At 27.1% G+C, this 13,336-nt stretch overlaps 1 protein-coding gene across 1 annotated transcript; it reads right to left on the minus strand.

Annotated features, from left to right (window-relative positions):
* Positions 1–225: 225 nt before the first annotated feature.
* Positions 226–3,157, minus strand: LOC126668652 (uncharacterized). The gene is made up of 5 exons (XM_050361842.2): positions 2,997–3,157; positions 2,838–2,896; positions 2,696–2,745; positions 747–892; positions 226–644 (listed from the first exon to the last, which is right to left on the minus strand). Exons 1-5 carry the CDS (start codon positions 3,008–3,010, stop codon positions 443–445), a joined length of 471 nt encoding a protein of 156 aa, XP_050217799.1. The 5' UTR covers positions 3,011–3,157; the 3' UTR covers positions 226–442.
* Positions 3,158–13,336: the final 10,179 nt, after the last annotated feature.

The raw sequence follows: 13,336 nt of genomic DNA on the forward strand, positions 1-13,336 counted from the left end.
GCATTTTTAATATAAAAAAAAATTCAAACATGAAGGCCATTTTTGAATTTTTCAGTCCACTTGAAACAAATACCTACAATTAATATTAAAAAATGAGCTAAATTTAATGATTTCGAAAGTTTGGCTATAAACAAAATGACAATTTTCAATAATTAACTTCTTTTTGTTGCTCACTTGAGGAACTCCGCATAGATCACATAAATTTACTTTGCTAAGATTAAAACATATTAAAAAGTAATAAATATTGATTAATACAATTCGATGCTAAGAATTTGTGATTTACAAAAAAAAACACATTCGAGTACTGAAACAACACCAAAGATTTCAGTATACTCTTGAAAAACAAGAATGATAATAATTTTTTTAAAAGAAAAACTTACACAAACATATTTTAAAGGCAAATAATACTATAACCTCATAAGAGAGCAAAAATTGTACCACTTCAAAACTCCATGGAAGATTTACTTGGTACATTAGATTTTTTCCTCTTCACTTTCTTTGATCCATTTTTATTAGGCTTTTTCTTAGCTTTCTCCTCGACGACAGGTTGTGTACTCTGCAAGTGTTGGTAGATGGCTTCGAAAGGATCCGACTTGAAAGCAGGATGATCAACAACAATATTTAATTGTTTCCCTTCTTTCAATCTGATAAGAAACCAATTACTTGATGAATATTCAACTCAAAGAATTTCCAAGTCAGGAATAAATAATCGTAGCAAGATGAAAAGAACAAACTGAAGCACATACAATAGTTTTTTTCTGGATTTACAGTTCAGTTTAAACTCAGCTGCAGGAGTTGATTGCTGTGGAGATTTGAAATCTGGAAGGAACTCACTAAGTGTAGAAAGATCATATGCTTTCAGTTTCTTCTGTCGGCTTCGAAGTTTCGTTTTCTGCAATAAAAGGAATAGTTTACTTACAAGGAAAAAGGACTGCCAAAGATGTCAACTATATTAAAACCATCAAATCATGCTTAAGTATATATTAGAAGTTCATGGCTTCAAACTTCCAAAATAAAAGAAAATTCCACCTTGGATGACTCAAAAATACTCCGCACCATACCCTCGAAATGTCCAAAAGGCTAAAGTGAACAACTAAAAATAACAAGTCAAGAAACATAAAAAATATAGATGGATTTTTCTTATACTACTCTTACTCTTATCTATTCTTCCACTTTTAATATCTATTCTTATTTATTCTTCCACTTTTATTCGGTAATACCTACTTCCGGAATAATCAGCATAATTTATTGATTACTAAGTTTGGTTAATGGCCTGAAGAATGAAGATACACCAACCAAACAACAGCTAAAGTGAAAACAGCAGTCAAAACCAGAAGCTCCGTTTGCAAATTTCCAATCCTATAGTTTAACATAGTGATGTCAGGTCCAATAAGTACTAAAATATACAATAACTTAGGCAGCCTATGTAGCACGGACACAGATACGAAAAACGGGACACTTGTTCACGGATACGGCGAATGGTGTTATTTCAAGTTTCCTAGTTCCGACAGGTTTACAAAACAGAAAAGGTTGACTAAAACCACAAGTGGTATTTCAATGTCGTTCAATTCGAAAACTTTGGTTGCATCTCATGCAAACTGAAAACCAGAATCCAAAATACTATTCAGAATCAAAAAAAGAAAAAGGTTTAAGAACTAATTTAAAAATCAATTAACGAAAATACAGCCAAATGCAAAAATGAAAAAACATTCTCATTTCTCAATCTCTACAACAAGCACACGAAAGAAACATAAAATTTCTCTGAAATAAAATATTAAGCTAAAGAAACGAAGTTTTATTGACTATTAAAAGTCTCAAAATACACAAAAGACAAAAGAAAAAGCTACAACCATTTTAGATTCCATCCAATAACTTGTGATGAATCTTGAATCCCAATTGACAAAATTGAAAACGAGATCAATCAATGACGAGTGAATTAGATAAGTGGGGAGATTATATGTGTATATATCAGTACAATCTGTTTATAAAGTAACAGAGGGAAGATCATTTTCAGAAAGACAGATAACTTCACATGCTTCAAAATTTATTTTGTCTGATACTAATACTATGTTTATTAGCAAGAAAGAAAGAATCTAAATTCAGCAATGATTATCCATAAACATAAGAAGCTAAACTTTGATGTAATTCAATTTATGTCATTATCTAAAATTTGATCCCACCATTCATTTTTCTAACTAATTAACTAGATAACACTAAAAAGATACAAATTTTAACAGTTAAATTTAAAGTTAGCAAATTTGCATCTCAACTTATGAACAGCTTTGTTATCATCTTCTTCTAAACAAAAATACTATAGTTTGAACTATAAAATGGTGGTTTATAGTTCAAAGGGCCTAGATAGCACGGATACGAACACGGAGAAACAGGACACTTGGATACAGACATGGCGAAACAACGTTTGTGTCTAAAACGTCAAGAGTCCAAAATGTTTCTGAAACGGGACAGATTGAATGAAGTGTTCGTGCTACCTAGATCACGGCACAACCTTTAAACTCAAAAACTAAAGAAAATTCTAACTCGAGATAATACTAGAACTCGCCAAGCTTCATACCCTAGAATGTTCTGAATTAACAATAAATCATAAATTATGTTTACTTTTGGACACTAATAATATCTCAATGTAACTTGAATTAAAGACAAATAAGATTAAAAAGTAATAAAACAAGAATTGTACCTTAGTAATAGACTTTTTGGCATTTAAACTTGCAAATGTATCCTTAATCTCTGTAGTAAAGAAAATCAAAATTTTAATTAGGCAAACCCAAAAATTACTACTTCCCTAAACCCAATTAAAAAAGAACACAAACAAACTTAACTGCTATAAAATTGAACCTTCTTATCCAATTTTCGTTCTGATTTCGTTAAAGATTCTTGCCTACAGCCATAAATTGAAACCAAATAAGAAATCGTAAAATACATTCAATAATTTTTTTTTGTTGTTGTAAGATTAAAGAATGAAGAATTAAAAAAAATACCTTAGCTTGCCCATTGCTTGAGATTTGATTTTAAGCTTTTGGAAGTGATGTTTGCAGAGAACACTTTAATTGCTGGTTAGGGTTTATCAGATTTTTTTACTTTTTTCCAAAATGGGAAAAGGCTTTGAGCTCTCATAATCCGAGTGTCCATTCCGTTTGATAATAAAAATAATAAAATATTTACTAAAACCGATTTTTTTTAGGGTTAAGGTACAAAAATGGCCCTAATGTTTATTCTTTGGCTCACCTGGCCTTTTAATATTTTTCGAGACTAAAAAATGACCTAACGTTACTAAAGTGGAACAAATATACCATCCGTCTAATGGTAGCGTGTTTGAACATTAACTCGGCTGATGTGGCATACAATTAGCCGTTGCCCTAATATTTTCCGAATTTAAAAAATGACCCTAATGCTACCAAAATAGAATAAATATAATTCTAACGTTATCAAAGTGGAATAAATATAACTCTAACATTAACAGAGTAAACATGATGTGCATGATATGTAACATAGGTATAGAATCAATGTTGCACATCCTCGGTGAGTATTCTATAGATCAAGCTCACTGGACGGTTTTAGGTTGGTCTTATTTTACTAGACATGCTCATGAATTTGGGTACACGTCCAGGCCCGGTCTTTAGGGTCAGGCTTTGACAATAATCTTTTATCCCAAATTCGGCCCGAGTCTAAATTCGAAAAAAACCCACTATTTTATGATGGGCTCGGCCTTTTATTTTTATAGATCTTTCATGTAAGCTCGCTTAAATTCAGCACGAACCCGTAAAAATATAGTGTTAAGGCCGAGGTTGGATAGAAAATATAAAGCCTGAGTTCGGATTTAGACGTGTATAAAAAAATTAAAAATCTGGTGGGCCCGGCCCATGAACATTGTCTATATTTTAGTGACAAGAACGGGAGTTGTGACAGCTGGATTGCCGAATGTCTTAATCAAATAAATCGAGAAGATAGCGAGCTGCTAGATATGATTTGCTGGATTTTATGGCTGAATATAAATAATGCAATTTGGATTAACCACGGGAGAAATACAGCAAGGCGATCTACGAATTATTGCGCATTGCACAAGCATCTCGTTCTATGTTAGATCAACATGAATATTTTTATGATTTTCATGTGAGTCTCACAACTATACCACCATCTAATTTTAATCTTTTTCTAAATAAATCATGTAAATGAATCTCCCATGACATTACCAATAATAAATCATATAAATGATAAATCATGTAACAGGTCCCTAAATAAATCATTTATGATTTTCATGTAAATTTTTAAATGAATTTTTTTTATCATTGGAGCGTTCCCCTCTCTTCAATAATTAAAAGAAAAATCTAATTTGATATTCTCATTTTATTTTTTATACTGCTATTATTAATACTACACTACTTATCCTAACAACTTAACCTAATTTTGTCTATATATTCATTTAAAAGTTTAAAACAATTACTGGTTTTTATTAAAATAATTAAATAAATATGTATTATACAATCAAACAAATATTTTTAAAAAATTAATATATAAATAAAAAATTACATCTTAAATAAACATGCATACTAAAAAACATTATATGAGAAAATATAATATAAATAATAAAAAAATATGAATATAACATATTTTTATTATTTACTTAATTATTTAATTCTATCATTAATCATTTAAAAAACATAATTAATAAAAAAATAAACTATAAAATTATAACATTTTTATATTTTGTTATTGTTAAAAAATATTTTTGTAATATTAATGGATTAAACAAATAATTTATAAATTACAAATCTCAATATATACGTAAATAGTAAAGTTCTATATACCTGAATAAAAATGCCAAAACTGTAAAATAAAATATATGTATGCTGGCCATTATAGCCCGGAATTATCAGGTATGTGGGCTTGCGGGCGGTTCACATCCCGAGATTTGACAATGATATTGAGTTTCGGCTCAGTAGAGTGAGTCCCCATCACCATATATATATATATATACATATATATATATATATATATATATATATATATATATATATATATATATATATATATATATATATATATATATATATATATGAAGTTGGATTGAAATTGATTTGCTCTATGCAGAATTGTGTTAAAATTCTCCATAACAACTTTAATGAACGCCATTATTTAAAATAAGTAAATCTCCCTTGGTATCCACAAATACATATACCAGTAATCAACATATAAGAAATAAAGAAAAAATCAAAAATGCGTAGAGGGTAGGAGGAAGTTTCTTATTCTCTTAATCCGAACAACTGATACTGAAAGTAATCAAACTATCACTTTATTATATTTTGACGACCAAATTTTAATCCGTTTTATATTGATTATTAAATTTTAAATTTTATTTTAACGGAAGTTTACGGCTAAAATGTTCACTTGGCAGCCAAAATTTGTACTTTTATAAAAACTTTTCACTTATACATAATTTTAATTCAACGAGTTCTTTTAACTGTATTATGCATACATATGAAGTTTTTAGCAAAAGAAATAAAATTTGGTTGTCATGTATGTATTTTTAAAAAAAAATTGTATTAAAGTAAAAGAAAAATTTAATAACTAAATTAAAAATAAAATAAAATTTGCCAAATAAACTGAAACGAATCAAAAGTTGATCATCAAAATGCAAAAAATACGGCAATTTGGATGTCTCTAGGATCAATATCCCTTTTTATTACTTGGATTAACTACATATAAAATTATGACCTTTGCACCAAATTTCAAAAATAACACGACCTTTAAAACGTGACAATCACACACACCATCTTTCATTTAAAAAAAATAACATACGCGATTTTTAGTGACATTTTTATTGACATGGCATGACACATGGCAGACGTATAGGGTGTCCAAGTCAGCATAATTTCACCGAAAATGTGCCCATGATGAAATTGAAAAGAAATGAAAGGTGGTGTCTATAATTGACACGTTTAAATGTCATGTTATTTTTAAAACTTGGTGTAAGGGTCATGGATTTATATGTAATTAATTTTTATTTCTTTTGGATAAAGATTTTTTAACTTTTTAATTGATCATGATGATTCTAACTAAAAGTGAATACGGTTTATTTCAGTTTACAAATAACTAAAATGGAACTAAACCACCCCCATAAAACTTAAAATCAAAACTTCTCTAGTCCGGTTTATGGTTATGATGGTTCGGCTGAAATTTTTGTTCAGTTTAGTTGATTCGGTCAGTTCACCTTTTATAAAAAAAATAAAAAAATAACACATTTCAATCCATAATCATTAAAATAAAGTTAATAATTTTTTATAAATTTAATGATTAATAACATTTTGTTGCTTCTATTGATATTGTTTGAATTTATAGAAAAAAAAACTGAAAAAAAAAATTAAATGAATCAAATAAAAAAATTGTTTTTAAGTCACAACAATCGAGATCAAGCTCAAACTATTGTAACTGTTGAAGAAAAAAATTAATTGTCATTAACCAATAAACTTATAAGGATATACAAATTAGATTATGTTTAATTAATCTGCAGTATTTATAATAAAATGAATGGTTAGATTAAAAAAGTTCAATTTAAGTTAAACTAATTTATATTTTCTATTTTATAATAAATAATACAGATTCATTAATATTACCTCTAAAGTTGATCAAGTGAATTTGGGAGAACTCTAATTTAAAAAATAAATATTTTTTTTATGAATATGTTGATTCCTACAATTGACTATGTTAATTTTATGCTAATTTTTTTTCGATGAATAATTTTATGCTAATTTATTAGAGAGAATAACTATTTTAACATTTCTCATGCTATGTTTTTTATTTTCAAGGGGCTAAGTGCTGTCCTTGTACCTAACCTGTGTCCGTCTTTGTATGGATGTTTGATTTTCTGGTTCGATTCAGTGAACTAAGTCTTAAAACCAAATAAGAACCATAAAAAGAATTTTGTTTATAAATTTTAAACTAAATCGGACTATATTAACCACTTTAATCAATCCATTCTCATCATTTTTGGTTCGGTTTACTTTAGTTTTTGCTCACCTTTTTATTCTAACTATAATTTTTGTAATTAAAGAACAACAAATATATTCTATTAATTGATCATAGAAAGTGCAGTTTCAGATAATTATATGATAATTTCCCCAACTGCAATATTCAACAAAGAACGTATAATTTATATTTTACTAATAGAAATTCAAGAAAGAAATTAAGGTGGTATGTTTTTCTTGCAATATCAAATCCACAGTTGCCTTCTAATTTCCAAGCATATGTGGAATGCAATTGTATATAGCCGAAAAAGGTTTAAAGGATGGTAATTGACTACTTGAAAATTAAACCACTCATTAATCAATTTAGTACATTTGTGCTACATTTAATAGAATTTTTCTCTGATCATGAGGACCTTTGAAGTTATTAGCAAAAAAATATGATTTTTTTAGTTATATTACGCATACATATGAAGTTTTTAGCAAAAAAATATGATTTTTTTAGTTATATTACGCATACATATGAAGTTTTTAGCAAAAAATTAATAAAATTCGGTTGTCACGTATGCATTTTTTAAAAAAGATTTGTATGAAAGTAAAAGTAAAGTTTAGTAATTAAATTTAAAATAAAATAAAATTTGCTAAATAAACTGAAACGAATCAAAAGTTGATCATTAAAGTAAAAAATACGACATTGTGAATATCTCTAGGATCAACTATCCCTTCTATTTCTTTTGGGTGAAGTTTTTTAACTTTTTAATTGATCAAGACGATCCTAACTAGAAGTGAGTACGGTTCAGTTCAGTTTACAAATAACTAAAACGGAACTAAATCATCCCCATAAAATTTAAAATCAAAACTTCACTAGTCCGTTTATGGTTATGTTAGTTCAGTTAATTGAAATTTTTGTTCAATTTAATGCAGTCAATTCACCCTTTATTAAAAAATTTAAAAACAAATAGCAAAAATTTTCAATCCATAGTCATTAAAATAAAGTTAATAAGATTTAAACGACATGTATGTAAGCAATGATGTACATATACTTTATTTTTTAGGTGAGTCCAAATTAAAAAAAATACAATATATAGTACACTTCTAAATAAAAAAAATAAAAAATAGTTATTTTTTATTTTTTGAGATTAATAAATGAATATAAATATATCATACAACGTTGTCTTTTAATTTTTCATCTTTTAAATTGTTGTTGCTTCTATTGATATTGTTTGAATTTATAGAAAAAAATAAATGAATGAAAAAAAGAAAATGAAAAAAATGAAAAATAAACAGTATAAAAGTTATACTTTATGACTCGAAGATGATTTAGATTCTCAAATCACAACAATCAAGATCAAGCTCAAATTAGTATAACTATTGAAGAAAAATAATTAATTAAATTAACCAATAAACTTATAAAGATTATATAAATTAGATGATGTTCAATTAAGATAAAAAAGTTCAATTTTAATTAAATTAATCTATATTTTTTATTTTATAATGAATAGTATGTTTTTTATTTTCAAGGGACTTGGTGCTTTCCTTGTACCTAACCTGTGTCCGTCTTTGTACGGATGTTAGGTTTTTCAGTTCAATTCAGTGAACTAAGTCTTAAAACCAAATTAGAACCATAAAAAGGATATGTTTATAAATTTTAAACCAAATTGAACCATATTAACCATTTTAATCGACCTATCTTCATTTTTTGTTCAACTATAATTTTTTTGTTGGTAAGCCCATTCGGTTTTCCAAATTTTGCTCTGACTAATCCGGATCCGACCCGCGTCGCGCACCTGACATGGTGAGTGAGTCCCAGTGGAGATTTTCTGCATTCACAAGACCTGAACCCGAAACCTTATTTAAGCAATAATTTCTCTTTTAAGGAACAACAAATATATTAAATGATCACAGAAAGTGCAGTTTCAGATAATTATATGATAATTTCCCCAATTGCAATATTCAACGAAGAACGTATAATTTATATTTTTTTCGAAAGAAATTAAGGTACGTATGTGTTCCTTGCAATATCAAGTCCACAGTTGCCTTCTAATTTCCAAGTATGTGGAATGTAATTGTATACAGCCGAAAAAGGTTTAAAAGTTAGTAATTGACTACTTGAAAGTTAAAACCACTAATTAATTAATTTAGTACATTTGTGCTACATTTAATAGAGTTTTTCTCTAATCATGAGGAAGTTAGTAATTGACCTTTGACTAGCATGCTGCCTTTTCTTCTTTAATGCTTTTGAAGATTATCGATCAAATCCATTAAGCAAGTAAACTAAAGGAAAAATTATTGTGTAGATTCAGTTAATTTTTATTTTTTGGACAAGTCCAAACTAATTAAATGTTATTTCAAAAATTGAAATTAGTAGAATTACTTAACATTTTATTAATCGGATCTATAAATAAAAAATAATCCTGCTTATAGCGGATAGTGATAGCTTATAGATAAGGAATGTTGGTGAGATTTGATTAGTTGTTGATGTTGAATATTAAGTGACTTTTAAAAAATATTTTTATTTTTTTTCTATTGACGGGTGTGACGGGAAGAAGTGACATTTGAAAGTGTTGTAGACCTTAATATTTAGATTTTTTATACTATAAATAAGTTATATTATATTTTAAAATTATTTTTCAATAAAAAACAGTATTTAATTTAAAATTATTTTATAAATTTTTTTGATAAACTTATAATTAAGTTGAAATAGATATAGCTGCTCTAATATAAATAAAGATAATTTTATATAATTTATAAATTATTATACCATTTAAAAATAATTTATAAAAATAATAGTATATTTTACTTGGAGCAATTTTATCTAAATTGTAATAACATTAAAACAACTATCAGACATGGGCAAAAAGACTCTTAACATAAAAAAAAAACTCCAAAAACGGTTGAAGATTTAAAAAATTATAAACAACTCTTTGAACTTGCGGCAGAGTTTTTCGAAAGCATAAGTTAAAGATTCATTAAAAACTCCCAATGTCAATTAAGTATAAAAGAATATAAATATGAACAAGTGATATTAGTAGCGGAACTGTAATAATTTCTTTTCAGTCCAGATTAAATAATGCTGGTAGTTTGAATTTAAACTCCTTATAACTATAATTTTACTATAAATTCTCTCTTTAAAAAAAAAATTAGCGATAGTCCGGATTAAAGTCTAGCCTACCGTATACATAGTTCCATCCAGGGGCGGATCTAGCCTTGGGCTCGGGTAGGCTCGAGCACGGGCTACCATCAGAAGTTTAGAGGACCGGCGCTGGTCTTCTGAACGGATGAAGAAAAAGAAGGTTGTTTGCCTTCTGCAATTTTTTTTAATTGAAAAGGCCAAAACGACGTCGTTTTGCTCTCATATTTTTTTAATAAAATAGAGGCCAAAACGACGCCGTTTTGGCCCCTTAAAGTTTCATCTGTTCTGTTTTAAAACTGAACAAATGAAACGGGACTGATGCTTATTAAATGCATACAAATGAATTTATTTATTATGTGTTATTTAGCCGGGCTGAAATGAATTCCTGGATCCCCTACTGTTTCCATCGCTGAGTGATATCTATACAATTCAAGTGATAAGTCTTCATTAAGGGCATTAAGAAGTGAATAGTTCATAAATATGAACAAGTGATGCATGATATTTACATTTTGTCATTTACTTGTTATTTTCCACCAGGTTGGTTTCCACTTTAATTTGTTGAAAGTATCCAGCAAATCTTTAACAATTACAATAAAATATACTTTTTATTTTAAGAGGAAATTACACCATTTATCAAAAAAAAAAAAAAAATAATTACAAAACTATATGCTGACTTTTTTCATTTACAAAAATATTAATAATATTTACAAAAGTAAAAAAAAATAAAAAATAATATCAAACATAGGGTGTATACTGTGGGTATAATGTCAGTATACTAATAAACTAACATTATATCAACACTATACCAAAATTATACATACTGAGATTTTATTAATATTAAATAGAAATTTACCAAAATTACATCAAATCGTATACTAAAAATTAAATTAATAAAAAATTATACCAACAGTATAACAAAAGTGTACACATCAAAATATACTGAAATTTTATTATTACATCAACATTACACCACATCGCATACTAAATATTAACCTAACAATATACTAAAATTATACCAACAATATACAAATTCTCTAGTTCATTATCAACTATAGTGAAAAGTACATATAAAAAAAAATATACATGTTATCAACTAGAAAAAATATATAAAAATTTATAATCGATATACCGAAAATATACTGAAATTATACCAATAATAAATCAAATATTATTTTTAAATTATCTGATTTATAGTGTTAGTATTCCAAAATTATACCATAATTATACCGACATTATACAAATCGTACTTTTGTAATTAATTTTCATTTTTTGGTACTTTTGTAATTAATTTTAAATCAGTCGTATTTTTGTAAATAAAAAAAGTTTACTGGTACTTTTGTAAATATTTTTAAAATTTTAGATATTTTTGTCATCGCCCCTTATTTTAATGTTAGTATTATCCGGAAGCTTTCTAAATTTTCTCACTGTTTGTCATTTTGATGACCCAAATATATTCATGGCACTAGGCATAAGCTTTGGTCGGTTCTGTTCGATTAAGAATCGAGCATACTATCAACTAAAATTTGGAAAATTTTAAAATCAAATCAAACTAAATTTTTAATTCGGAGCACAAAGACTCAAACCAAAATCGAATCAAAAAGTTCGGTTTGGTTTGATTAAAACTAATTTTTTATCTTAAAATTGATTCAAACATTAAATAATTAATCTCTAATAAATTTATAAAATATTTATTAGCATATTTGTATACTATTTAAATTTATTAATTTATGTATCAACAATTTCAAATACGCTGTCAAATAAACTTCTTCAAATACTTACCAAGAACATGAACAGTTAAATTCAAAAATTCATTAACTTGAATCATTGATTTATTTGATCAATTTAGACCCAACCAAAACCGAACATTAATTTTTAATTTAAATACAAACTGAACCATACTGTTTTCACAGAAAAACCAAATTAAACAATAAATTTTGATTTGGTTTGAATTTTTCATCTGGGTCCGTTTTTTGCACACTCCTACCTGATCCCAAATTCATTGGCTTTAAGATAAAGAAAATTCCATACTTCTTTATATTGGTCCAAAGAAATAATATATTACAGTTAAAATATAAAGTGCACTAACTTCTGAATACCCGTGTTTAAGAGCATTTCTACTTCTAGAATGGATTATAACAATTTAATAAATAGACTTTGAATTTGGTCTAAATTGTTCTCTTTCTCTTTCTTTATGATACTGACGTTTTAAGATTTTTCAAAGAATCTTTACCAATTCTTAGTTATATACAATATATATATATATTTGCAATTTGTTTATTCCAAATCTAATTGTGTTTAATTAAGATACATACTTCACTGTATGAATATCTTCTCTAATTTATCGGAAAATCAATTTATAAATTTTTATAACATGTGAGTTGATAAGATACTCTTTTGGATTAAGTGAAACCGAAGGTTCAAACTATACTTATATACACAGTTGACCAATTTGGTTCAAATGTGTGGTATTAATATGCTCGCCAGAGACTTATCCAAATTGAATAAGAATTAATCTAAATATCAAAAGTTTAAAAGCGTTATCTCTCGTATATTCTATATCTATGAATAAAAATCAATTTAAAAGAGTCGTTAATTAATGCAATATTACTAAATGACTTCTTTAAAATTGATTACACTACAGTCATGGAAAGAGACGCAAAGGGGGAAGAGAGGGGGGGGGGGGGGGGGGGGGGGGGGGTGTTAGTGGGGTTAGCCCCTCAAAATTTTTAATTTTTACTTTTTCATCCTTGAATTTTTTTTTTAAATTTTTTGATCCTTTAAGTTTTTTTTTTAAATTTTTATATACCTCCAACTATTTAAATTCTTCATTTTTTACCCCTCTAAAAATAAATCCCGACTTCGTCCCTAACTATAGTTTTTGACATAGAACCCTAAAAAATAAGGGTTAATTCCTAAAAAAATCACGAACTTTACACGAAGTTTCATTTTAACCATGAACTTTAAAAGTTGTCATTTAAAGGCACGAACTTTCATTTTGTTTCAAATCTATCGCCAAAGTAAAATCCGATGTATTTTATCGAACAAAAAATTCTTAATCCTATATACTTTAACTAAAAGATAATAAGATTTAATGTCGATTTATAATTTGGGTCTTTCATTAATGGTTTATTTAAGAATTTAGTCAACAAAAATACACTGAAATGATAGATTTGAAATAAAATGAAAGTTCGTGCCTCTAAATGACAACTTTTAAAGGTCATGATTA

The sequence above is a fragment of the Mercurialis annua genome, linkage group LG1-X (assembly GCF_937616625.2).
Source record: "Mercurialis annua linkage group LG1-X, ddMerAnnu1.2, whole genome shotgun sequence".
NCBI lineage: Eukaryota > Viridiplantae > Streptophyta > Magnoliopsida > Malpighiales > Euphorbiaceae > Mercurialis > Mercurialis annua.

Coding starts and splice junctions, on each gene's coding strand:
- LOC126668652 (XM_050361842.2), bottom strand. Junction 2,746..2,837: donor GAAGGTTCAATTTTATAGCA/GTTAAGTTTGTT, acceptor TCTTTACTACAG/AGATTAAGGATACATTTGCA. Junction 645..746: donor AAATCCAGAAAAAAACTATT/GTATGTGCTTCA, acceptor GTTTCTTATCAG/ATTGAAAGAAGGGAAACAAT.